The sequence below is a fragment of the Choristoneura fumiferana genome, chromosome 30 (assembly GCF_025370935.1).
Source record: "Choristoneura fumiferana chromosome 30, NRCan_CFum_1, whole genome shotgun sequence".
Taxonomy (NCBI): domain Eukaryota; kingdom Metazoa; phylum Arthropoda; class Insecta; order Lepidoptera; family Tortricidae; genus Choristoneura; species Choristoneura fumiferana.
This window is the reverse complement of record NC_133501.1, coordinates 372,884-400,604: the sequence shown is the minus strand read 5'-3', so window position 1 is coordinate 400,604 and position 27,721 is coordinate 372,884. Positions and strand designations below refer to the sequence as shown.

Here is a 27,721-nt window from a genome sequence, read left to right as displayed (position 1 = left end):
GTACTCGATAACGAAAAGTACGGATGTGGTATGAATCATAGTTTATGGGCGATTAAAAACATGAAAAAACTTAAATACCTGGGAGTGTGAGCTCATCCAAGACGTCCACGTTGCTTAAAGCGTCCGATAACGACACTTTTTCACTTACAGACATAATTTTTAAGCTTTTAAAAACTGTAACACCACACGCGAATACTATCCACAGGAAATGGCGGTATAAGCCGATTTAAAGAGTTTTCACACTCTCTATCATTAATGTAGTGTTTCTTAACTAATGAGAAGAGTTATTAGTATTGTTTCAATGTAATTTTGATAGCAATATTGGTTTAGTTAAAATAAATACGGCGATGTATATGCTTGACAGCAAAACACTGAGTCGAGTGATGTGCTGTCACGATGTAACTGTACTTTCATATCGATATTAAAAGAAAAAGAAACGTTGACACTTACATTATTATACTATTTAATACGATAGCGAGAGGGACGGTACAATACTAAACTCGAGTTTCCAGCTTCGGAGTAGCCCTGCAGACTCGGTCAACAAGGATTTCGTATATGTACAATCGGATTTCGAAGGAAATCGGAAAGATTCGTGTTGTAGAAAATGACAATTGCCTTTTTGACTTAGTAGCCCTTTGTAGCAACACAATACAAGTAACAGGCACCCGTATACACTGCAGTACACACGTTCTCGTGACGCCGCCATTATTAAATAAAATATTATAGTATGTACTTGCGCACGATCGGGACAGATGGCATGCTCTCGTTTCGAAGGCCAAGACCCTCTTTGGGTCCCTGAGCTAAATTAGTTAGATAGTTTATGTACCTGGTTACTTAGTACCGAGCGTTTACAGCCACGTTACGGAATCGAAACGGGGGCGAATAGAGCGGGCGCGGTGGGGCGGCGCAGGCATCACTTACTCGACCAGCGACCGGACTGGGGGGCGCGCGGCGTGGCACTGCGTAGTTTTATCGTTATCGGGCGAAGTTTGGTTAGCGGCCGTGAAAGACGCTTCGCTGTGTACGTGCGTCGATTCGGGCGCTCTACTATGAAATCGAAATACTGCCTATATTACTTGTATTGTGGTAGCAATCCATCACTCGGAGAGTGCACTCATTGTTTTCATTGATTTATATAAAGCAATTAAAACCACCACTTACTTATTTGTTGTTTATCTTTCGATAACTGATTTCTATAGCGAATCAACTTAAATATGGTATTTCTGTAAATAGCCAATAACGGGAAAGTGTTTGTAATTATAATGTACATTTTTTTTTTTCAAAGAAGCTGAGTTTCAAATATTTAAATAATGTAAATATTTTAATGAGGTTCAAGACCGAGTTATAGAAGCCACGAAGATATCGAAAAGTACATCAAAAAAATATTAAAGGAAGAAGACCAAAAAATAAATTTGACATACCCAAGACAAGTAGACACAGTATAACAGCTCTATATACTTCCAAACAAAAGTAGTGTGTTAAGGCGGGGTGTTCTCTATTTAAATTAACGATGGAAGAATTCGAAAATCCTAATTTTATTTTATTTGTATCATGACAATAAGTCATATTGAATTAAAATTAGAAAAAGATAAATAAGCGTAATATTATTACTGTAAGGTTTATTTTGTACTGATTGTTATTCTTTACATAACTTTTTACGGTAACTTCGAAAAGTTTTGCAAGTTGATAACAGACCAGGACCGCATATCACGATCACGTGTCATCGTCAATACCCGAAGAATGCTTCTAAAATCCGAAGCTTTTTTTAGGAGCTCACGGAGTGTGTCTCCGAAGAAGCTGTCCGAAAGGCAGCTGTCAGGCAGTTGGCTGTGTCACATATTTGATCGCAAAATTAAGTTGGTTGTAACAAAAAAATATTAATTCAAATTATGGAAGGTATAGTTATGACGAGTGAGTTGAATTTATTTTTTGTCAATAAGGGCGGCTTTCAGTTGGCAAAATATTTGTACTGTGTTAACACAATTATTTTCTAAACATTACATATTACATACAACCGTCGATCATTTTGTATTCTTTTTGAATTATCTATTTTAGTAAGGGGAGAGAAGGTAATATTCTCTTTCATTTTATCATTAAAATAGCTTCATGTGCAGTCCTGTCAGTTTGGTTTTTCATAAATTATCGACTAGTATGACTGTGTCTTATCACTAGCGCCGACGCCCAAGACACGTTCAGAAACTAAGCTTATTCTGTTTGTTATGACGGCTCTGATCTGTCAGTTTTTTTTAATAAAAAAAATAGCTGGGTCTGGCCCTCACCGTGGCATCAGTGATGATCGGAAGCCTTTGATTAATTATACTTGTAGATTCATAGTCGCACGCCCGAAGTCCGAAGCAAATGAGCGCCACATTGATAGACGTGGTGGCCTTCTTTTTTCTCAGTACGTTGTTGGCAGTGCAAGCGTAACGATGCCCACGTGTGTCTTTAAAAAGTGCAAAAATCACTCGCGAAAACGGAACAAATCTGATGGAATATCATACTTTCAGTGAGTATCTGTTGTTTTTTCAATTAAATTCTGGTAAAGTAATAATCAGAGAGAAATACTGATTTAAATTAATTTTAAAGCCATTTCTAAATAGCTAATAAAATGACGTTTCCAGATTTCCAGAATTCCATTCGACAACATTGACATATGCCATATGCCTTCTCTATGTCTAAGATTTTTGTCTTTGTCACACACACAGGAAAGCTTAGCAGTAAAACGAAACAGCAGCAGGGCTACTACGAAACTTTATACTCGAAGTTCGTGTCGTGCGGTCCCTTTGACACTTATACTATATAATACGAGAACGAGAGGGACGGTACGATATGAACTTCGAGTTTCGAGTTTCGTAGTAGCCCAGCTGTTCCTCTGACACATGATGCGAGAGCATGAGGGACCGCACGACACGAACTTCGAGTTTCAAGTTTCGTAGTAGCCCTGCAGATAAACAAACAACAGCAGGGCTACTACGAAACTCGCAAATCGAAGTTCGTATCGCGCCGTCTCTTTCACTCGCGTATTAAATGACATAAGCGTCAGCGGAACGGCAACATACGAAGTTCGAGTTTTGCAATTCGTGGTATAGGGCCTGAACAACGAACAAAAGTGTAGTGGAGTTGCCGTCACTTTATTTCTAGAATTTTATGTTTTTATGCGAAGCCACAGAATATATAAAGCTTTGTTTTCCTGGATGTGTCTACACGTATGTGTGTATGTGTTACTGGGAATTGTGTGCGATAGTTTGACCGTTAATTCAAATCCAAAGAGTTATTTCAAATCCTAAAATATAATGAAGTATAACAATTTTCTACTTATATTTTAGTTTTCCTCAAAATGAAGTGCATAGAGAAAGGTGGAGGAAAATTGTAGCACAAGAGAGAGGCGAGGAATTTTTTAAGGCGAATGATGCAAATGTTGTTTGCTCAGATCATTTTGCGGAGTCTGACAAATATATAACAAGCAAAGGTTTGCGGCGAATAAAAAAATCTGCAATCCCGCACATTGAGGTATGAGTATAAGCAGCAGTTCTGCTCTCTAAAATTCTACATAAGTACCTAGAATAAAACAAAGTCCGTTATGTATTCCACTGTATTTTTTTTAATGTATGTTCACTGATTTCTCGGTCAATTATGGGCCGATTTTCTTTTTTTTTATATACTTCTGGGGTGAGCAACAACTATATGTATAGTTATATATTAGTTATAATACCTAGTGCCATCCTAATATCCACGAAGACGCGTGATTTTGACAAAATTGGACATTAATGGCATTGTAATAAGAACCACGGCACGCGTGAGTGACAACTTATAGCACTCCGAAGCGTGTCAAGCAAAATGTGTCGGTAATAAAATATTATGCAGTTTAATGTCATTAAAAATATTCCTTCTTCTGTAATGTATGATGGTGAAGCTTCCTACAAATAAGTAATTAAAGCTGATCTTCATTTTTAGATAAACCAAGAACAAATTAACAAATTAGGAAAGCGACATATCAGTTCAAGTTCTACGTCGTTAAATCAACAAGAGCCAAATGTAAGTTGTCGAAAAAACAGCAAGGGATCAAGCTCGAGAGCCTGTTGGAATCATATTTTAGTGGCTTTGGAAATTAAAGCCAAGCATACCTTAGTGGCTTTGGAAATTGAAGCCAAGCATACCTTAGTGGCTTTGGAAATTAAAGCCAAGCATACCTTAGTGGCTTTGGAAATTGAAGCCAAGCATACCTTAGTGGCTTTGGAAATTAAAGCCAAGCATACCTTAGTGGCTTTGGAAATTGAAGCCAAGCATACCTTAGTGGCTTTGGAAATTGAAGCCAAGCATACCTTAGTGGCTTTGGAAATTAAAGCCAAGCATAACTTAGTGGCTTTGGAAATTAAAGTTCAATACAAGGTTTTTTTTAGGTGGAAATTATGTCAGACGAGGAAGGTGAATCTGAAACAAAAAAGGCGCGAACTGAAGTTCCTTCTCCCACGTCTACATCACCGCACCTGGCAACTGTAGGTTTGAAACGTGCATTTTCTTTCAGTTATGGACTAAGTCCGCCTTTTGAACACTTGTTATCATTTTGTGCAATAATAGTTAAATAGGTACCTACTTAAAGTATTTTTTTAGGTCATCATCGTGTCAGAAGAACTTCAATATGAGACGGAAACAGCTTTGGGCATGGAAACCACGCAAAATATTTCCTTCCGTCTACCTATGGGTGATGGTAATGTAAGTGTGTGCATGTATGTATATAATAATATGCGATCTTTTTTTTTCAATCCTAATCCATTTTACAAACTTTTATTTAGTTTCACCTGTCCTGGTGTCAGTCTGTCTGCAATCAATCAAATCTTGCAAGTTAAATTCGTCCAACTTCCAGTAGTTGGATTGACTTGAAATTTGGTATACTTATGTAAATTGCATGACAATACAATAATCTGGCAAAGACATCCTGGTAGTCCGGCCAGGATCGTCTCCACAGGACGGAACTCTTCAACGGTTAATGGCATCGACTTGAAATTTGGTATGCAATTAATGTAGTTTGGGTGACAATAGAAGTTCAGTAAACAAAAAGTACAGGTAGCAAAAAGCTTTTATTAAAAGTGAATTTGCCCGATGAATGTCACGATTTTCAAAACGTACAAAGTGGGTAAGGATTAGGATTTCGGGTTAAAGAAATTTACATTTCACTTGATGAGACTAAAAATTATGCCTTGGCCAATTAAAAAATATTGTTTTAAATTTCTTTAAAATGTTATTAATAAATAATAATAATTATACATCGCAGGTTGTCATGGAGCAAGCGCAAAAAGAACCCGATCAAGTAGCTGTATTGGAAAATGTGCTACAGTGTATCACTCCAGCAGTTTCCCCTTCAACATCAATAGGATCAGCATTTGATTCTCCACATAAAAGTAATATGAGGAAAGACCTTATAAAATGCCGCCAACTAATATTGAAGAAAAATAAACAAATTAATACTTTACAGAAGAAAGTTGCGAGAATGAAGAAGAAAATGGCGTCTATGAAAACTGCGATGACAGTTTTGAGGAAACAGAAAGATGTAGAGACAGATTTGTCCCGTCTGTGTGTTTGTAAATACGACGTTTAATGCTTTATTTCTTAAACAAAAGGCATTTTTTTTCAAAAATCACGAGATTTCTCTTCAAGGTTTTCTCTTTTTCGTTTCAAGGACACTGATTGAAAATAAAAATGAATAAAGGAATTATTGTTATAAACAAACTACATTCATAAATATTGAAACTTGTTTGATTTCCCTTACAAAAAAATATAGGTACACGACGACTTCAAATGCGTAATATTAGGTAGAAAATTATGTTTTCTGGATATTCTCATGATTACGATCAACTTTAACTACTCTAGTGTAGACTCCCCAAGGAACCTAAAAGCCAAATTTCAGCGTTCTATGACCAGTAAAACGATCCCGTTGAACTGAATATATAAATCCCGTTATTTCCATATCCCGTGGGAATTTCCAAAAATCTTGAAATATGTGTTTTAGTGTTGTTATAAATACCTGCTTGTGTATCAAACTTGAAGTCTAGTTATTATAGTTACTGAGATAGGAAATACAAACTGAGACATGGATGCACAGAAAAACCAGAAAAAGAGACCAGCGCTGAGAATCGAACCCAGGTCCTCAGCAATCCGTGCTGCGTGCTATAGCCCCTACACCACCGCTGGACAGGAATCTAGACACGAATTTTTCCTATGCATACATATCTCAGGTTGCTTATTTCTACTACGCTACTTATGCAGCAGCACTAGCGACATCTATGTTCCGCTCTCATCGAGAGACGTCACACTCTTTCGGAACCAACCGCTCACCCAGACAAGAGATGTCGCTACTAAGCAATCAAATTATGATTGGTTTTTGGAGTCTTTTTGTATTTTTTATTTCAACTCCAAATTTGTTACTTTTACGGGTATCCCGTGAAACCATATCGAAAATCCAAACTGAGACATGGATGCACAGAAAAACCAGCAAAAGAGACCAGCGCTGGGAATCGAACCCAGGTCCTCAGCAATCCGTGCTGCGTGCTATAACCCCTACACCACCGCTGGACAGGAATCTAGACACGAATTATTGCATTAATTAATTGAAAAAAACTTTTTATTAGTCCTCTCCGAAAGACCGAATGCATTCTTTGTTCTACAACCTAATTTCGTCCGTCAAAGCAACCTTACAAAGTCGCCTTCAATGTAGCAAGTGAAATTAATCCCTCTGTCGTTTTTGATAAGACTTGCATTCATATTAGAGTGTCACAGTAAGCGTTGTGAAATTGTGGAGTGTCAAGCGTTGTGGAGTTTTGCCGCTAGCGAAATTCGACTGTAACTTAGTAAAGACTAGGTTCAAATTTCGTCACGTATTATTTCAATGCGTTTGTGTGGTGGGATCAGTAGGGTTATTTCTATTACTTACTACGAAATTCGAAGTTCGTATCGTACCGTCCCGCTGACGCTAATATTATTTCATACGAGATTGAAAGGGACGGTACGAACTCGAATTCGAATTTCGTGGCAGCGCCTCTGTTATATTCTGTGATACAAGTTAATATTTTTTTTATTATTGTGGACGTGGAGTAAGGCCGATAGCGAAATTCAACTGTTTTAAGTATAGACTAGGTTCAAATTTCGTCATGTATTCTTGCAATTAATTTGTGTAGGTGATGATTTTATTTATTACGCAAACAAATAAATAGTTCGGACATTCTTTGAACGGGATTTTGTTGTGAATGTGTGCGGTTTTCGCGTCGGCCTTCAAGGGGTTACTCCGAGATTAGTATCGTTCCATTTCGCTCACTCGTATTAAAAACTATTAGCGTGAATGGGTTGGCACAATTACGAAGTTCGAATATCTGGGGCAAATACATTCGTCACACACACACACACACACACACACACACACACACACACACACAAACATCACGCCTGTATTCCCAAATGGGGTAGGCAGAGAACACAAAACGTTACCGCTTCGTCACTCCGGTATTAAAAAAAAACTACAACATGTAGGTACAACATTTATTTATGTACTTACAGAAAGAAAGGGAACATAATTTAAAATTACATACTCCGTGTACTTCATATTCTAAAAGCTAGTCTAACGGTAGGTCTCCACCGCGACTGTTCAAGTTCACGTCGAGCATCCACCGGAAGCATTAGAGCGAACGTAATGTAACAGGGCGAATCTGAAATTTGAAGTTCGTGTCGTGTCATCTCGCTCACTCGCGTATTAAATACTTTATGCGTGATCGTGATGGCACGATACGAATTTCGAATTTTGAACTTCATGATACATGGTCAACTTTGATATTTTGATATAACACCGGGTACCCACTGGGAGAACCGGCGCACAACAATTAAACTGTTCAAATCATAGAATAGAAAATATTTATTTTTGAACAACTAAGAGTACAATAATACAGCAATAATCATCAATTCATCAAGACGGTCCGAATAATTTTGATCCTTTCGCAAGATCGCGACATCGCGAGTTGAACAGTTAAATTTTTGTAATTTTTACAAGCTGTTATTTAACGTGCCCTGCAGCCCCTGCAAGGCTACTACGAAAGTTGAGAATCGAAGTTCGTGTCGTGAATGAGAGGAACGGAGGAACTTCGATTTTCGGAGTAGACCCTCTGTTCGCTTATTAATTTGGGTCAATCTTGCAATTTAAATTTGACCCACTTCCAGTAGTTCGATCGACTTCAAATTTGGTAAAATTACGTAAATCTGGTGACAAATGACAATAAGACTCCAAAAAAACCATCATAACTTAAACGTCCTTTACAAAGCAATGGACCTAGGTAAAATATAGCAGTTTATATAACGTTATACCTAGTGCCATACGAAGACGCGTGATTTTGTCAAAATTAGACATTAATGTCATTGCAATAAGAGCCACGGCACGCGTCATAGTGAATGACAACCTATAAAACAAACTTGTTGGTAGTGCCCTTACTTCCCCTCTATCCAGACATATTCGCGAGAACAGTCGCGATGCAGACCGAGCTTAACATTAACCTAATGTCGACAAAAACGCGACATTCTCTTACGCTGTAACAATCTTAATATAACAATTATAATTACAACATCGCAAACATAAAAGCTCGAGCACCCAGATAGCAAATACTAGTTTCGCTCAAAAATTTAAAAGGCAGCTGTTACCAGCGACCATAACCTCGTAAAGCCCAGCAGAAAGCAAAATGTCTTTCACAGATTGACATCAAGTTTCAAATTCCATATCGAAGTTTGACGTGGGTCTTACGAGGCTATGTGAAATATAGTTAACAGTTCTAAGGTTTTATCCTGGAATAAAAAGTCGGTACCAAAGATACCGATATGTACCGGTTTTATTGATACCAGTTGGTACATATCTATTGAATTATGTTTTTTCATCGTATTTTTTCGCATAACTTCGTTTTTATCTTGCTATCCAATTAGCTTCAGTAAACTGCAGTATGCTAATAGAGAAAGTAAGATAAATACAACGTTTTCCGACAAAATACGATGACAAAACATTGTTTCACTACATCATCTACAAAGATATCGATACGGCCATAATTTCAAAACTAAACTAACTACTGCAATATTTCAGATTAAGATTTCCGTATCGATCTTTTTTGTAGTTGACTGTACCAAAGTACCGGTAAAATACCGGTAATTACGTACCGTTTTAGTACGGATATTTGGCTACCGGTCTCAAGCCCTGCTTGGCCAGGTAACAGTCTCTAAAATTACATTGCTCTGTCGCTGCGTTAAAAACAAACAATCGTGCACTTTCGCATCCATAATATTTTAAAAGATTACATTAATTGGTGTTAATGACAATACTACAACATAATACCAACTATATTCATTCTTATGACGGAATTGCAACGCTTTATAACAGCGTAGAAGACTTGAGCAGCTTTAAAAGAAAAAGAGCGCACAATCAAAATCACAATCACGCCTAGAAACCGGTATTAAAAATACCGGTATTTATTGCAGCACTGGTATTCTCAGTACTAGTATTTCAAACTAAAGTTTCAGTAAATCGAAACGAAACCGAAAATACCAATACCGGTATTTTTAATACCAGTGTCAAGCTTATATATTACATATAACAAGTGACATAGCAACACATGGCATTTTCAATGACATAAAAACAAACAGTTTCGTTATTGTGCATTTTAATACACAAAAGTTTAAAAACGTATTCCGATGCACATGCTACAATGTACGCGTATAATTACCGAATACATAGTAAATATGTACAAATTAGTGTATCGTATCTGGGATTCTAGATATATTACATGTCACTAAGACTATCTAAACACTTATCTTAGGTAGAAATAAAAACATAATTTTGAGCTGTTCTTTTGATAAATTCACATAATACGTATAATTTCGAGTAACAGCTTTTGTTCTCAATATTCATCGAGATCACGGTAAAGCGTTACGTAAATCTGAACTGTCACATTACAATTGCTCGTGTGTACACGGCTTAATGATATCGTGTTTAAGAAGCATGTTATAACTACAAGTCGGTTAAATGGAAAACCTAAAACTTACTTTAAAAAAAATAAACAATAAAAACGTAACAGTTCCGAAGAAACTAAACTAAGTTTCAATTTGACTCACAACTGTGTTACTTTATTCCTATCCCAAATCAAGTTATAGCGATTGCATATTTGAATACGCGAACTTCAGGTGTTTTTTTTTTAATTTCGTCAATAAAACGCAGACGCGAAATTAAATTTGCTCCCAGTGTGTAATCGGTCACATTTTAGTGACCTCTACTAAGGACACCTAAAATTAAGTTTAGGAACACTTCGATCAAATTAATATTATCTTGTAAATTTATATTAAATTAAAATTGACAGAATTTCAAAATAAACAGAGATACTAATCAATTTATAGATCAAAATGCTGTAAGCAAGCACGACCTGCACTACAACCTTGTCTCAGCAAGCCATTTATTGTTTTCATCAACAAAGCCATTGGAACGTTTATTATGAAAAGGTTCTACAGTAGGCCGGGCTTAAGTTTACCTTTGCATCATTTGCTAAATCGTTTCCTACCTATTGAAACAAAATTCTAGTACTTTAACAAAAAAGTCTTATTTTTGCTATCAATCTACAAAAAAAGATCATTTGATACCATAAAAACTACAGAGAAACAATACCTATTGTATGAGTTCTTAATAATATGTTTATACAAACGTACAATCAGACTTTGTTATTATTAACTTTATACGCGTCTCAAACAATTTTTTTGATTAATACATAAAAAATAAAAACATATACTTTATCAGCTTATTTAATATAAAAAGGCGTGAAAATCGGTTAATCCATACATTGTTATTTGATATAACAAAAACATTTCCTTTAAACATAATAAATAAGAAGATATGCATCTTGAGAAAGAGTCCACCGTACAATGCTTTAAAAATAGTCATAAAATATATTTTCCCTTTTTTTTCTCCCGAACTTGTCAGAAGTACTATAGTAACAAATTATATTAAAAACTAATAGAGAATATGCATTTTTTATTTCTTCAAATATATCTTTATTGTTTTGACAAACAAGCAGTAGTGGTACTCAAAATGATCTAAACACTCTCTTATTACCTTTGCAGTAAAATCGTGTGTAGAGACAGCGCGCGAGTTGAATGCTGAGCTCAGGAATGCGATAGTGTTGCGACCTTATTAGAATTAATGTTTTTTTTTACTTTCGCGCTTTAAACACATAATTGGGCCAACCAACTATTTTTTACCGACACTTTCGGCGTCTCCTGCGTTACCAAAATTGTCTCTGGTGTTACCAAAAAAGCACACTTCCAACAAGATATTACACGCTTTAATAGATTGAACTTACGTAGGATGGCATGTATTCATGTACCATCAGCCAAATATGTGGTCTACCACCCTAAAGTTGATAATCGTTTGCGCGTCATAAAACAATAATGACAATAGACGTGTCTGTCAACTTGAAAGTTCGACTTTAGCGACATATTCATTTGATAGGAACGTGTTTAAAAATTGATAGACCACTTCTTTTGCTGATGGTACACCATCTATTAAATTACAGGAAAAATGTGTTTACTTACAAAAATCTGCAATTGTTTAAAAAATGTCGCGGACACATTAGAGTCGGTAAAAAAGTTGATTGACCCAATTAATGGTTTTTTTTTTACTTTCGCGCTTTAAACACATAATTATGTATATAAAACAGGACTAAGCACCTAAACTTTTATTTGTTTCATCCGTCGTAGTCGCAACGTGACTCAACACGATGAATATAGCTCGATTAAACCATGAACAAAACTTAATACGGGGTGCAATATGAGTTTTAACACGATCGATAAGTGTACGACAGCTATCAAGGACAGCACTACACTACACTAAAGGCGACTGAGGCGGGGCGTGTGGAGAGCGGGGGGAGAGGCTCCCGCTCTTCACCTCAGGCCCCGACTGCATTCAACTCGCGCGCTATCTGTAGATCATTTTGAGCACCGTAACCGCTCATCCACTTCTGTTGCTGACTGTATCACATTACATTTTTAAGAGAAAATTTGTGTTCTATGCATATTCCCTATTATTAAAAAAAAAATCATAATTGACAAATTTTTTTTTTTTTACTCTCAAATACGGCCCAGTAGACTTTTCAATTGAGTCGCTTAACTTCATACTCAGATAAATCCACTCTAAAGATTTGGGAGATAATTGAAAAAAAAAAAGTGACAATAACGTTAATTTGGTGATTTAAAAAGGCAGTGTTTTTTTTATTATGGCTAAAGCATTAAAGAAAGCGATCCTGTTCGACAAATTCAGCATTTAAAACCATCCATAAATGTTGATTGGATTTACTTTAATTTGACATAATCGATTACAACATATCCATCTTTGAAAAAACTCAGAGGATTTGTATAATTTTGATTTAACAGACCTGGATTCTAGATAAAAAAAAACTGTAAAAAAAAAACAAACTGCTTTCGCTTATTGGCTTGGATGAACTTACCTACATTAAAAAAAACTGTCATATGGATATCTGATTTTGATAAAGTATTATGATTTTAACTGTATTTTTCTCAAAAACCACACGGATTTATACTTAACCGATAAAATTGTAACAAAACTAGTTCTTTATTTTACTTACCCTTTTATTTAATACCAAAATCTTAAAAAAATACAGAATTGGATCTACCCGAGTTTGAAGTTATGCGACTTAATTATAAACATGATTTTCTGAACGCAATCTAAAATTACAAGCAGACGTTTGAGCGAGTATTGGCTACATTTTCTAATAAATAACATCTACATTCATAAAACCAATACAAATCGTAGCATTGCGATCGGACAGTGTTTCGGCTCTACATCACCTCAAAGGAATACATACAAACATACATACAGTCAAATGGACTTCAAGCTAGATTTTACTCCGTAAGATAAAAATTGTAGATTCAAACAGCAAAAAGAAATGACCAAGAAAAAAGTTTTTCTACTTAATAATAACAGTCATTGTTGCAATTAAAAGTTACTTTAATGTCAAGAACTAATTTACCTTTATATTCATTTACCACCTGCCTGCCAATAAAGATTTCACTAAATTTCTAAGACGTGTTTTAGCACACGTTGATAAATTTTATGTGATAGATATGCGTACTGAATTCGAAAGATTTGAACTTCGCTTTTAGCTTTGATCTGCTACTTCCACTCCAATACGAAAAAAAACGAAAGATTAAATCGATTTTAAGTTCGATTTCAAATCGTCTATTGAGTTTTTAAGTGTGGTTAGTTAGTATATTTTTTTCGGATTGAATTGTGAAATTTTGACACTGTTTTTCAAATGTAGTAAAAAAACATGTAGTTTTATTTTTACCATGTTATATTTTTTACCTTTAATAATATGTTACCGCATCTGAGGTAAAAAATTGTATATGTCACTCGAGACCACAGTTTTTGCATCTCGACTGTTTGAATCCCTCGCTGCGCTCAGAATTCTAACAGGGACTCTCTACGCTCGTGATTCAATTGTACAATTCTACATGCTCGGGAATCAAAATCAACACCCGCTGGAAAAACAATCATTTCTCTTGTGGCACAAATAACTATTGTGATGAAGGACTTCACATTGCATCCCTTTGCAACTCCCCCCCCCCCTCCCTTCTTGGCGCATGTCTGTCACATAAAACTGATCAACGAGTGGTGAAACAGGAGCTAAGTCTTAATTAGCTGGTAAACAGTTAAAAGCACAGAACTAATATTAAGTATTAAAAAGGTCCAGAGTCCAAAACACGTGTATGCGCGCATATTCACCACGAACACACTACACTGACACGTTTCGAACTCAATCAGAGTTCATCTTCAGGGCAACCGTTTACCATGCTACCATGGAGGTGTTCTTACAATGTGGAGGTGGAGGAACTGCATGAACTCGCATATCTTGCATAAACTTAGCTATCATAAGGTCGCCGGAACAGTTTCAGTTCATTGATACTGACCTCCGCAAAGTAACGCCTGATTCAATCAATCCTTCAATATCAGTTCTGTGGTTACAACCTTAACAGCTGTTTAACCTAAAAGCCCGTCCAAAACTATCTTTACACAATACATTAAAACTCTATAGGTACCTCCTGCATCACAATCTTACAGCCACTGTACTGCCTCTGCCCGTACTGCCCCTCATACTCCACCAGCTCCACTATCGGTTCCGGTATTTCAAAGTCCACAGTGTTCATGTAATCGTCGGTGATTGGGAGATCATCGAAGGCCCTCAATTCGTGGAGATTGTCGAAATGTATCTCCGGTCTGGCGTCGTCGAACGGTAACTCTGGTAAGTTGAGACGGATGCACTTGTGGTTGGTGAGGAGGGATGGCCAGACGAAAGTTTCTTCACAAACCTGGTGAAACAATAGTTATTTGTGTCACAAGGGAGCAAAATGGTGTATTTACGGCGAGGGCGTACATTGAATCCAGAATGTAGCGAGGGATTCTAAAGTAAAATCCTGAGCGTAATGAGGGATTCAAGTGTTAACGCCCAAGATGAAAATAATCTTGCTCCCGAGTGGTTCATACAACTTTTCACACCGAGCATTAAAAAAACTTGAAAAAAAAAAACAAATTCTAAATATTATTAAAGAACAACCAGCATAGAAAATGGCGTGGCTTTACAGTTATCAACTTCAAAGAATGGCATTTGCAATAAAATACTTAGATAAGCCTTGAACAGAAAAGTTGCACTTTGCTCCCTCTCGTCAGGGAGGAAAAGTTACTTTTCTGAAGGAGAGGTGTGAAAAATATCAATTCAATTCAAATTCTTTATTTCGGACAAACAGAGTATCCGTAGTGTGTTAGTAATTAAACAAACAAAAGAAAAGATAATACATTTTAAACTTATTCTGTGCTAGTATTTAAGGACATATATTTATTATTATTATTATACTATCTATGTCAGGCGCGGCGCACTCCGCGATATAGGTAAGATTCTGTAAGTATCAAAACACCCCACGCCGGCGTGGGTTAACTCACTAGGGCTGAGCACCGCCCGGCACGCACGCTCGCAGTCTCTCGCTCGAACTAGTTGCGTCGCGTAATGCTACGTGTAGCTGTGATTTTCGCGAAACTGGTTCATGATGAGTGCAAAAAAATATTGCATTCATATTTAATTTATTTATATATTCATATTCTGTACATAACTGTACACGGGTTTCATGAGAAGCACATTAAGGTCGAGGGTTTTATTTGGGGGGTTGCAACCAAGGTAGCCTGCATGTTACGACACTGTTTACGAGCGAGCAAGTGTATGAATTTACGCAAATTATGAAGGGTTATACCGCTGTGAAAGTATTTATATGAAGGGTGAGTGATGTGAAGTTTGTGAGTGAGTGAGTGAGTATGTTTGTTACTCCTTCACGCTGAAACGGCTGGAATTTAACATAGGTTACTTTTTATTCCAATATTCCCACGGGATAGGGATAAAATCCCGAAACAACCGCTGGGCTTAGAGTTTTTAATGTAACGTCAATGAAACCACGATTTAATTTTCGGAAATTCCAACGGGAATTTTTCAAAATCCCAAAATTTCAATTCAGCTGTATGTGTGTATCTAATGATTTACGTGTGCGAAGCCGCGGGTAAACGCTAGCTGTTGTATATTTACCTTGCATTTTAAAGTCTCGTAGTCAGAGTGCTGGGTTACTATGTGTCGATTCAGACAATAGTTCGTCGAATAATACTTGCCGCAAGTCTGAAACGACATAAAAAAACATCACTAGCTGAAAAAATAACATTATTCTCAAAGCATCGGTGGCGTCAGGGTCTACACCAAAATTCGTATAGTAGCCTCGCTCACTCTTGCTTTGAATACTATTAGCGCGAGCGGGACAGCGGGTCAGACATGACGAGTCATTGACACCAGGTACAGTACGATTACTTGGAGTTAACACTTGACAGATGGGAGTGCCTTCAGTCAATTTTCAACTTTGACGTCATACAAATAAAATAGTTTTTACATAATCTGTAAACGTGGGTATACTAAAAATGGCTTCATTTGTATGACGTCAAAGTTGAAAATTGACTGAAGGCACGCCCATCTGTCAAGTGTTAACTCCAAGTAATTGTACTGTACACGCGATTTTGACGGCTCAGGATGACTTCGTCCACAGTCCCATTTCGTCACCTTCTTAAATCGTCTACAGTGCCATGTCGTCAGCCTACAATTCCTAAATCGTCACCTTCCTAACTCGTCCACTTTATGGTATCGTCCATATCCCATTTTGTCTACATTCCTATTTCGACCACAGTGTCAACTCGTCCACTTTCTTTTATAGACCACAGTACTACTTGGACAGCAGTGCCAACTCGTCCACGTTTAGCAGACGTTGTCTCACAGATATGGTCAATTTAAGCGTTTAAATAGCAAAATATCCCGAGAATAATTTGCAAAAAAAGCCCCTTTTCAATAATCATTTATAGAGCATTTATATTAGTCTGGATAGTGAACAGTGCAATAATGATGACGAGTTGGCAGTTGGCACTGTGGTCTAAATAGGAATGTTGACGTGTTAGCACTGTAGTCGAAATAAGACTGTTGACGAGTTGGTACTGTGGCCCACGTAAGAAAGCGGACAAGATAGGAAAGTGACGATGTGGGAATGTTGGCGAATCAGAACAGTACTGTATGAGAATGAGGACGATTTAAGAAGGTGACAAAATGGGACTGTGGACGAACTCATCCTGAGCCATTTTGACGCCGCGACAGAGTGGCAGATTAGACTGCGTTTCTACTAAAGATGTGCGAGGATGTGTTTCGAGCAATATGTTATTCATGAACATTGGTTTCTTTCTATTGACAAACGCTTCATTTAAGTGCGTATACGGTGCATCACTGCGATTCCGTGCCGTCACCGTTTTATAAGCAGCGGTTTGGTCGCACCTTTAAAAATAAGAGCAATAGATTCTTTTAAGTGTATATTTCCTTCCACTATCGAAGTCACTTTTTTACCTCTTCTGCTGTTAATGAACGCCTTTTTTACACCTTCATACCTTTTTATAACCCTTTTTTAGGTCCCGCAAACTTAGACTGTAAAAGAAACCTAGTTTTAAATTGTGTACCACTTCAATCATCATCATCATCTTTATTTTCTGGATGGCGTACCATTTCTATTGCTCTTATTATTAGTTCTGCGAGTCACAGCGACGCTGACGCCATGTCAGTATCGCTTTGACACATAGAGCTAAATGTTAGTCTATGTACAAATTAAAGGTATAAAAATACATACAGATTCAAATGTCAGCGAATTAAAATGATGAAATAAGTTTTTAAAGATTCATAGCAAGAATGAGGGTAGACCGAGCACTGTCTACAACATTAACATCTACCCGCAAATAATTTAGAGTGCTTGCAACTGCGTTAAACGGGAGGGGTGCGGCTAAAACACGACCTATATTTGTGGACCCGGAATGAATGAAAATGATGAAATGTTTTTAAAGATTCATAGCAAGAATGAGGGTAGACCGAGCACTGTCTACAACATTAACATCTACCCGCAAATAATTTAGAGTGCTTGCAACTGCGTTAAGCGGGAGGGGTGCGGCTAAAACACGACCTATATTTGTGGACCCGGAATTAATGAAAATGTACCACCTGATAATTTAAACCCTCATATACTTAATTGCTCATTTATTTCATATTATTGTCGTACATTCCGAATCGATAAATAAAGGTTGCACACTTTCCGCAATCATCAGTACCCAAGCCAGCAGTCTTTGGCTGACGCAAATCTGCGTCAGAATTTTACTGTTTTTTATTATCTTGTGTAAATGACCCACGAGCAGCAGCGAGATGAGCGAGTTAAGCTTTTGTTTAGTACTTTCACTATAATTATTAAAAGTAATCTGTGCCTATAGGTAGTTGTCATTTCATACTTTTTAAATACTAGTCTCCCAATATAAGATCCCTCAGATCACTCTTTGAAGATAGTAAATTTTATTAATTTCGGTTCAAACATGTGGCTAAATGGGATTTAAACGGTACAAGCAGTTTTAAGCTTTTATAGATTGCAATAGAAGGGGTCAAAAGTAGCTCAAAAAGTTAATTTTTCTCTGAACCCGGCCATCCCGCGTGTTAAGATCAGTATTTCAATTGGCCTTGTCTAAATGTCTCAAAAGAAAAGCATTTGACATTTACAAATGTTTATTTTTGATACAATACATAAACGAAACTATTTCTTGCTTCATAAAATGGCAAGTTTTTCTGATAATATTTTTTCCAAATGATTAATTTCCCACTTGTTTCATATGGATGTACGATTTTTTTTTTAAAACTGTAAGCTATTCCGGGTATATTGCTAGATTATCATGTAAAACCCCATAGGTTAGATTAGGTTTGTTTTGTAAAAATCCTGAAGGACTTAGTTTAAAAAAAAATGTTCTTCCATATGAAACAAATAGGAAAAGAACTGAAAAAAAAATGCCTTTTTAATATGGTATTCTGCCATTTTGCTAATCAAAATAAAAAAAAAACAAACAAAATTGTTAAAATCTCTTATCCTACTGTTGTCTGTTCAAAAATAAAATAAAAAACAATTATGGCTATTTCAAGCAAGAGGCTGTATCTGAACCAGTAAGCTACACCTTCGCCCGTTTTTTTTTAATAGCTGTCATTCTTGTTAACAAGGCACATTTTGCCAAAGTCCATGTATTACTTAGACATTCACATTACACACATGAGGAGACTGTTTATATATCAGGTGAGATAGAAATCTATCACTGGTCCGTTTAAAAAAGAAAACCACATGCTATAGGTAGTGCCACGAGAGTCGAAGTTTTGTTTTTATGTTTGTATGAAAACAAAAAACATTTTATCAGTAGAAGAACATGACCCAATTAAAATATGTTTCACTACCATCAAGATTTATTCGCAAAGCGAAAAGTATTTCTTAAAAATATTTCATCGAAAAGGAAAAAAAAAATTAAGTATATTGTATTCTGATCCAATTAATCAAAAGTGTAAACAAAGACGCCATTTACCCGACCACAGACATTTATTGATGTGAAAACCTAGGACCTATTGCAAAATAATTAATCTGTTCAGTAAATCGATTATTTATTAATGGAAGAGATCAAAGTATTTTTGTCCATTTTATTATTTACAATACTTGATTTAATTCCAAAGACTATTTTTTTATAAAATTTATAAAAGCAGTAACTATTTTTTAATTTTAAATAAAGTAATTTAAAAATCGCTTATTCATCCGCGCATTAATCGATTTTTAAAATGACAAATTTTCCACCATCTCTACGCTAGTCAATGCTACTACAGATTATACAAATTTTTCATTCAAGAATTTACGTCAGATTTTGACGAAGATTTTTCAAATGAAAAATAAATAGGTATTGAAATCAAGTCAATTTTATTAGACATCTAGTAATTATAGATAAATGTGTTATTGATTCAATCCAGTGGGTGTTTATACAAGAATTTTGATGAAATTCGTTTGTTTACACTTTGAATAAATTGGATCTACATAATGTATGAGCGCAGAGCAAATTTAAAGAAAGACAGCAAAATATACTAAATACTTCTATAAAATCAACACAAATTAAATTCGCCAAAGTAACTTAAAATAAAATGAAAAAAGAATCTACTTCTTCCGCTATTTTCCAGTGGCTCCTGAATTCTGTTTGTTATGTTTTTTTTTGTATTCAGGGACAATCTGTTAGTTTAACTAATTAATTTGGTGAAATAATTCAAGCTAATTAAGGTCTGAGGAACCACTGGACTCGAACTTGAGCTAGTCTACCAAAATAGAACAAATTAAGAAAAAGCTTGACTACATTTGTGAAATTTCTTCAAAGTGTCGGTAATACGAACCTGACACTGGTGCTTTGAAATAATTGTCTTTTTGGATGCGGGATCTACAACAGGCCTTTTTATCTCCCCTGTTATTTCATTGGGACGGTTAACATCAACAAAATCAGTCTTCGTCAACTCTTTACCACCAATTATTATCTTCTCCAATAACACTTTCGGTTGCATGTAGTCTGGAACTTTCTCTTCAGCTTTGAATATCCTTTTAAAAGGCTCGGGCTTCGTAACATTAGGCCTCAATTGAGAGTTGTCGCTGGTCTTTAAGAAGTGCGTCCACTTGTGCTGGAGCATATCTGTTTCCACATCAAATTTCTTAAAACATTGGTCACAGAAATAGTAGTCTTTATAACCAGTCATGGCACGATTTGCTAAGTCCGGTAACAGAGCTACGTGACTCTCTATCTCGTCACGTTCAACAGAACTTTCCTCGCAAAAGTTGCACAGGTACAACCTCTCGCTACCTAAATTGCGCATAGTGTAAAGAGATGTTGGCCGCTTCTCAGCGTGGAGGTATGATAAATGGTGAGCTATAGCGCATTTGCTTGTAAACTTATCCATACATACATCGCATACGTATGAAGGTGGCATATGATCATAACTATGATCTTTGACATCCAAGAACTTGAAAAATGTTAGGTCACATGTCTTACATTTGTACAGTTTCAAGACTCTGCATATTTTACGTCTATGCTCTACGTATTTAGATTTGTTGGGAGCTAGATGACCGCAAATATCACAGTGCAGTTTAATATGCACTTTAAAGAACATCCTATCCACAAAGTTTTTATTACAATAATTGCAAATGTAGCACTTACGTTTCTTGTGTTTTAGTTTCATGTGTAACTTGAGAAGTTTGTAGTGTTCAAATATCCGGGTGCATTTTCTACATTTGTGGTATTCCTTTACTTCGTGTATTGTCACGTGGTCGGAGAAGGACACGCGCTTCGGCGTTTTCTCGCTGGACTTATATATAATGTGCTTATTCTCCAAATGGTTTTGCAACTTTTTTTCGCTTGAGTAAACTTTCTCACATATTTTACATTTCAATTTGGCAAAGTTGAATGTCGCTTTAAAAATGGGATTATCAGGGTCCTTTTGGAAAGCCATTTTTAAGTCTTCTAAGTCTTCACGCAGCAAGCAAACTGAACATTTAGCCGCCAAATTTCTAGAATGGACCGCCAACTCTAGCTTCGACAGACTCTTGTGTATTGGAGTTTTTGTCTCGGATTTCTGGCTCATGCTCTTGAGATACGACGATATATCAGCCCGCGTCACACAAACTACAGGGCATTTAGCGAATCCACGAAAAGCATCTTCAGCCTCGTAACTTTTCGCTGCAGCGGCGTCAATACTAATTCGTCTTTTACCATTTTTAGCTTTGCCCTTCGAGTGTTTTCTGACTCCATTGCAATTGAGGGACATAGAAGTGAAAAGTTAATGTTGAAAAATAAAATAATAAGGGGGAAAACTAAAATAATCGCAAACAACATCAACTTTGCTCTCGTATGTCATTCGTTAATGAGCACAGATAACACATAAATAAACGTCAAAAGAAAAAGAAATGCCCGCTACTATAGAGATTAACAAGAAAGGAGATAAATTGTAGTTGACCAATAAGATTAAGAATGTTAACTATCAATGATACTACTGTAATGATTATGTTGGCTAGACTGATATACTTAATATTTTAACTTATTGATCTATTACCGCATAGGTCAAAAAATAATAAATATGAATATCCTCCACGTATGATTTTACATCCTAGAAATTTTATTCTTAATTTAATTAATTTATATATGAAACTGTAATGTAAGTACTTAATGAATGACATTACGAAAACATATCAAAATTTATTGTATTTCTATCTTTCTATCATATTTCTATGTTTCTGAACGTTTACTTTATTTGACAAGTGACAGAATTGAAACCCGTTCCGAAACCTACAGCTTTAGCCTTTAAATAATAAATGCAAATTGATTCTAATTAGACTCTGAAAGTCTAATTTTATAAAACCAATTCATAAATAAATCAATTGATATCGATGTCTTTGCTTAACGGCATAGCTCAAATTGATACAGTATAAACTGTGTCATATCACAAAGAAGTTAGAGATCTATCTTTAAAACGGGGAAGAGTTTTTTTTTTGCCCGGCCTTGGCCCTCGTTATCGGACGTTTATAGTCTCTACGCAAATCAATTCGCGAAAAGATCAGATAAACAAATTTATTTTAAAACCCGACGGAAGGCAGACGGGTGCAAAATGTTTCCGCCCACGCGCATTCGTAGCTGCCTTCCAGTCATAAACCCGATGTTCAAGCAGCGGTTGCGGCCGCACAGGCCGTTCCGACAAACCGCGACGCTACACAGCCAAACAAAGAACGCAGCAGCACAATACCAACGGAATAAATGGATGAGTTTGCAAGCTATAATTACGCGTTGGGTACCGCTCGGAAGCGTGATTTACGTAGGCTGGTGTTACATTCGTGCGAGCGTTAACTATGAAGTGTCGAAAGTGGAGATCAAGTTTTATGAGATGTTCCCTTTCCGCATTACCAGTCGGATATGGGGACACCTAGCGGCTTGCGAGCTGCCGACGTCGCTCCGGAATTTCGTCTACGGTACGTACGTTAGAGTATTCAATGTAAATATTGACGATGCTGCAGTAACTGATCTCACTTACTACAAGAGTTTGGCGGCGTTCTTTGCTCGCCCGCTCCGCGACGGCGCGCGTTGCATCTCCGCTGTTCCTTGCGTGTCTCCATGTGACGGAGTAGTTCTTAACTGTGGTCCTGCAGACACAGAAAAAATAGAACAAGTTAAAGGAGTCACATATAGTTTGGAAGAGTTCCTGGGTCCCAATACATGGTCTAAAACCATGGATAAGGATTATTACAACTCGTTGCTGACCAACAAAGACAATATACTACATCAATGCATTATTTACCTGGCTCCTGGAGACTATCACCGGTTTCATTCGCCGTGTGACTGGACGGCAAGTTTCCGACGCCATTTTTCCGGAAAACTACTCTCTGTAAACCCTTGGATGGCTAGACTCATTCCAGGCCTGTTTACGATGAATGAACGAGCTGTATATGTTGGGAATTGGGAACATGGATTCTTCAGTATGACTGCAGTGGGAGCCACAAATGTGGGCTCAATAGAGATTTACAGTGACCCACTATTACGAACCAACACCAAGGGCAGGCGCAATCGAGTTGACGAAGCTAATTTAGGGCAGATCTCAATAAAAAAGGGGGAACTGTTTGGGCAGTTCAATATGGGAAGTACGATAATACTGCTTTTTGAGGCTCCAAAAGACTTCAAGTTTGAATTTACATCCGGAGACAGGGTGCAGGTTGGAGAGGCCTTGACACAGGCTGCGAAAGCACAAGCAAGATGACCAGTTTATACTGATTTAGTTCAAGTTGCCCAATTTGTGCTTGTTTTTTACATGATGATGCTTATTATATGAATTTAATAGTTGCTTGGAGGCAAGTGAAGGATCCGGTTTGGCAGTTTTTGCTACGGACCCCATATTAAAACAAGTGAAGTGAGCTAGAAAAGCTTTTTTAAATAAAGTAACCAGATTATACTGAATTTAGATTTAGCATTTTATTTATACCACCTTGCAATTAGTCAATGTGATCAAACAAGAATATAATGTACAAAAAATATATAAATATATATCCAGAGGGTGGTAACAGATATAACCTTTAAACTGTAAAGTATTAAATACGACGTTTTATTCCCAGTGTTTGATGTTTATATTTATGCTAAATGGAGGTAGAATAATGTTTGGTAAACAGTTTTATATATTTACGCGTGTTTCCCCCAACTATGTACGACTAGCAATTATGCGCTCATCGATTTTACATGTTTCCTGCATGTATTGTTGAAATCTACGTATTTACCTGGCTATTGGATGGCGTCCTTGGTCCTTTCCGTTAAAAAGTAATAAATAACCAGAACGCCATTTTGAAATGTGTCAAAATTGGCGGGATTTTCGACAGATGTTTAATTTAAGACTGTGATTGACGTATTTGAGAAAGGTTGCAATTTTTAGAGAAAACAATTAATGAATTGTTTAAATACAGTTTCTTGTTTTATCAGATGTGTCTTATTATGTTAAACTAAATAATTTTAACTTTTGTATTTTGTCTGTGATGTCCAGTCCAGTCCACCATGGAGTTTCGCGCCCACTTTTTTTAATTTAGTTTCCGATATTTTGAACCTCCTTCTCATTACAGAGTTAAGACTTAGTCCGATAATTTATACTTAATTCCAACTAGCCTATGTTAGCAAATAGATAAATTAATGTGGAATTTAATTCCTTTCCATTTATGAATATTTGAAATGTGCTAGCTAAGAACAAGAAATGGCTTTAGACTTTTGATGTTTGCCTTACCTACATTATATTAAGAAGTTTTTCGTGTCGAAATCTTACACTAGAGGCATTGAATCAGCGTTGCGTATAATTTTCTACCGTTGATTGAATACTTACGCCAAAATGAATACTTTCACGTGGTTTTTCACTGAAGTTCAAGTTTTTGCTCGTGTATTGTGAACTAAACTTGCGTTTTCTGTGCCCTTAGCATAAGTTTTCGGTAACAAAATACGTCTCGATCGCGTTCGCGTTAAAATCTCAATTTGTATGGAAGCACGAACATCGCAAACGTTCCGCTAGAGGCGCTGTTCGTGTTTGCATACAACTTGAGATTTTAACGCGAACGCGATCGAGACGTATTTTTTAACCGTAAACTTACTCTAAGGGTACTGGCAATAGGTCGGCGTAATGAATAGAGAGCGCTCGCCACGCCGCCGATCGCGTCTCTTGACTAGTCTCTACTTCCTTAATTTTTACCTTTATTATTAATCATAAAATGGAAATTGTATCTATTGTAAACATACCTACCTAATTGTAATGTCCAATCACGAATGTATCGGAAGTTATTTATAATAAACAGTTTACTTCCACTGTCTGCTGTTTTATATCTCTGTGTAGAATCAAATACCTTGGCAATGTTGTCATGCTTAGGTATCTTCCCAGCAAACCGCTTAGAGATAAAACGATCACACACCAGCCCAAGCAAAATATTAAAAGTTTAGTATTTTATTAATTTTCCGATTACATTGTGGTTTTCATCTAATTTGTACAATTTTCACACAGCTTTTTACACGGCCTTCGCGGGAATATCGGGATAAATAAGCCTTACGTAAATTCTAGAGATTCAGCTATATCTACAAGCAAATTCTTTAACTCAAAATAAATAAATTTCATCCAGCCGTGAAATTAGGAAAACTCCCACAGATGCACTCACAACTTTTTGTATTTATAACTACGCCTTTATCGGTTTTACACGTGTTGATATTGATTTATATATGTATGCACAGCTAAATATAAACTACACTAACTGGAGAGGGCAGAGAGCCAAATTCGAGAGGATAATATAATGTGAGGATACAAATATGTTTTTCATGAAATATACCTAGTGCCATCCACGAAGACGCGTGATTTTGTCAAAATTAGACATTAATGACATTGTAATAAGAACCACGGCACGCGTCATCGTGAATGATTCTACTGAATTGTTCCTAATTCGTCGTAATCCTGTTTCGTCGGATTCCTGATTCGTCGGATTTTCAATATCAAATGAAACTAAGTATGCAATTACCGTGACTACTTTTGTATTTAATTTTTAAAACGAATCTTCCTTTCTGATAAATACTGGTTTACTGCATGATTTATTTATACATAGTTAATTCCGACGAAACAAGAATACGACGAATCAGGAATGCGACGAAACAGGAACAATAATTCAAGCTAACTAATGAACTGTTCAAGATTCGTCGGATTCCTGTTTCGTCGCTAGACTAGAATGAAAAACCTTCTTCTTCTTCTTTAAAAAAATATGGCTCTGTCCATCGGAGGACAATTTTGCCAGTGTCTAGTAGTTTTTGCCGTTGTACGGTAAAAAAAATCTAGAAAACGAAATATGAGAGGTAATCATGGATGAACGATGACAGCCTTCAATGAAAAACCTGATAATGAAGTAAGTAGTGACACTTGTGTAAGTAAGTTTTAAGATTTCATAACCTCAAATAGATAATCGTAAAAATTATAAGAAATCAACGACTTATAGTCAAATACCAAAAACGGGACTTAAATATCACGACACATAAGTAATATTTACTTCGACGTTTCGACCATATTGCAGTGACCAAAAATGACCAATTGCGGGTAGTTCGAGATACGAGTGCGTGTGGGTAGTTTGAAGGACTCGCGCTGCTAAGCAGACGTGACACCTAAAGCCGAGTTTAGATTTGCAAGAATAAATCGTGCAAGTTGCATTATATTGCGGCGCTCGGTTGACCACTACAAACTCTTTGGCTTTACGGCCTCGCAATGTAATACAACTTGCATGATTTTTCTTGCAAGTCTACCAAAGACTACAGTATATATAGGGAGAGTCTAAACTCGGCTCTACACTTCAGTTTACTCGTGACCACGCCACTGCAAAGTGGTCGAAACGTCGAGGTAAATTATTACTGTGACGTGATAGTCCCGTTTTTGGTATTTAAACAAACTATGAGTGAAAAATCACGCAAGTTTGAAACATTATAAAACAAAGACTTTATAAACTTTTCTAATGTCACCTTAGCTACGGAATAGATAATCTTAGCGCGTTTTAAATGTTTGAATTAAAAAAAAAAAAAAACAACGATGTATCAGCGCTGCAGGCGTGTAACGCCTCAGCATAAAACTTGTAGTAAGTACTTATTCTGCGCTAGTGTAAAGATATCTGACCGCGAGTATACCTAATTACTAGACTATCAGGTGTCTGGAAACACGCAAAGCTGCTATAGGACACAGACTACTAAGAAATCTATAGGACTCCGATACGCAGACACAACAGGGGGGCTACTACGAAATTCGAAGTTCGTGTCGTGCGGTCCCTCTCGCTCTCGTATTAAATAGTGTAAGTGTCAGAGGGACAGCACGACACGAACTTCGAGTTACGAGTTTCGTAGTAGCCCAGCAGCATTCTTCCGAGTATTGCTATAATTACCAACATGCTGTTATGTGAGTACCTAAGGGCCTTCACACACTTGCGATTTGCGGGCGAGTTGAATGCGAGGCCAGTGCGCGGCGAGTTTGCTGCGAGCGCGTAACGATTTCGCCGCGAGTTCGCTGCGTCTGAAGCTGGGACGTGCGCCATACTGAGAACCTACTCCGAAATCCGAAAATCGACGTTCGTATCGTACCTACCATAGTACCATCCCTCTAACTCTCGTATAGTATAAGTGTCAGAGGGACGGAACGACACGAACTTCGATTTTCGAATTTTGTAGTAGCCCCGCTGATTTTCCAGCGAGTACGCAGCGAATTCGTTGCGCGCTCGCGACGATCGTTACACGGTCGCGGCGAACTCGCTGCGCGCTCGCCTCGTTTACGTACGGAACCCTAAAAAACGTAGCAATACTGTCATTTTTTTGGGCATTATTTTAAACTATCGGAGTCGATTGTGCTCTTGATTAAACAAACAAAATAAAGGGTACACTTTTTTGAAAAAGTTCGGTTACGCCGGATTTCTTACGTTACGTCGGAATGTACTCGTAAAAATAGCCACGGATCTTCGGATCGGAATAGTGTGTCCAACGGGCGGCACTGGAAAGCAGCTTCGACTTCGGTGCCCTTAGTGTAAGTTTTCGGCTACAAAATACGTCTCGATCGCGTTCGCGTTAAGATCTCAATTTGTATGGAAACACGAACAGCGCCTCTAGCGGAACGTTTGCGATGTTCGTGTTTCCGTACAAATTGAGATTTTAACGCGAACGCGATCGAGACGTATTTTGTAACCG

The 27,721-nt window shown here is 36.9% G+C and overlaps 4 protein-coding genes across 8 annotated transcripts in view; 2 read left to right on the top strand and 2 right to left on the bottom strand.

The window, feature by feature from the left end:
• LOC141444798 (cytoplasmic FMR1-interacting protein-like) overlaps positions 1–321 on the bottom strand; it is a gene marked incomplete at its 3' end in the record, with an annotated part of 78,333 nt that extends 78,012 nt beyond the window's left edge. The window contains 1 exon segment of the mRNA XM_074110453.1: positions 79–321. Coding sequence (XP_073966554.1) covers positions 79–154 — 76 coding nt within the window.
• A 1,905-nt stretch (positions 322–2,226) lies between these two features.
• On the top strand, positions 2,227–5,742 carry LOC141444806 (uncharacterized). 4 transcript variants are annotated; one of them, XM_074110462.1, is made up of 6 exons: positions 2,227–2,506; positions 3,327–3,510; positions 3,955–4,035; positions 4,401–4,496; positions 4,612–4,713; positions 5,273–5,742. In XM_074110462.1, the coding sequence occupies exons 1-6, from the start codon at positions 2,430–2,432 to the stop codon at positions 5,594–5,596; spliced, it is 864 nt and encodes a 287-aa protein (XP_073966563.1). In that variant the 5' UTR covers positions 2,227–2,429; the 3' UTR covers positions 5,597–5,742. The 4 variants fall into 4 exon arrangements, with proteins under 4 accessions (XP_073966563.1, XP_073966564.1, XP_073966565.1 ...); XM_074110463.1 differs by lacking the exon at positions 3,955–4,035; XM_074110464.1 differs by lacking the exon at positions 4,401–4,496.
• Positions 5,743–7,516: 1,774 nt separating this feature from the next.
• LOC141444800 (uncharacterized) lies at positions 7,517–21,374 on the bottom strand. 2 transcript variants are annotated; one of them, XM_074110456.1, is made up of 4 exons: positions 20,678–21,374; positions 19,866–20,155; positions 15,651–15,737; positions 7,517–14,391 (listed from the first exon to the last, which is right to left on the bottom strand). In XM_074110456.1, the coding sequence occupies exons 1-4, from the start codon at positions 21,282–21,284 to the stop codon at positions 14,104–14,106; spliced, it is 1,272 nt and encodes a 423-aa protein (XP_073966557.1). In that variant the 5' UTR covers positions 21,285–21,374; the 3' UTR covers positions 7,517–14,103. The 2 variants fall into 2 exon arrangements, with proteins under 2 accessions (XP_073966557.1, XP_073966556.1); XM_074110455.1 differs by having other exon boundaries at positions 19,866–21,374.
• A 492-nt stretch (positions 21,375–21,866) lies between these two features.
• Positions 21,867–24,836, top strand: Pisd (phosphatidylserine decarboxylase). Its single transcript, XM_074110460.1, has one exon. It carries the CDS (start codon positions 22,122–22,124, stop codon positions 23,259–23,261), a length of 1,140 nt encoding a protein of 379 aa, XP_073966561.1. The 5' UTR covers positions 21,867–22,121; the 3' UTR covers positions 23,262–24,836.
• The last annotated feature ends 2,885 nt before the right edge of the window (positions 24,837–27,721 follow it).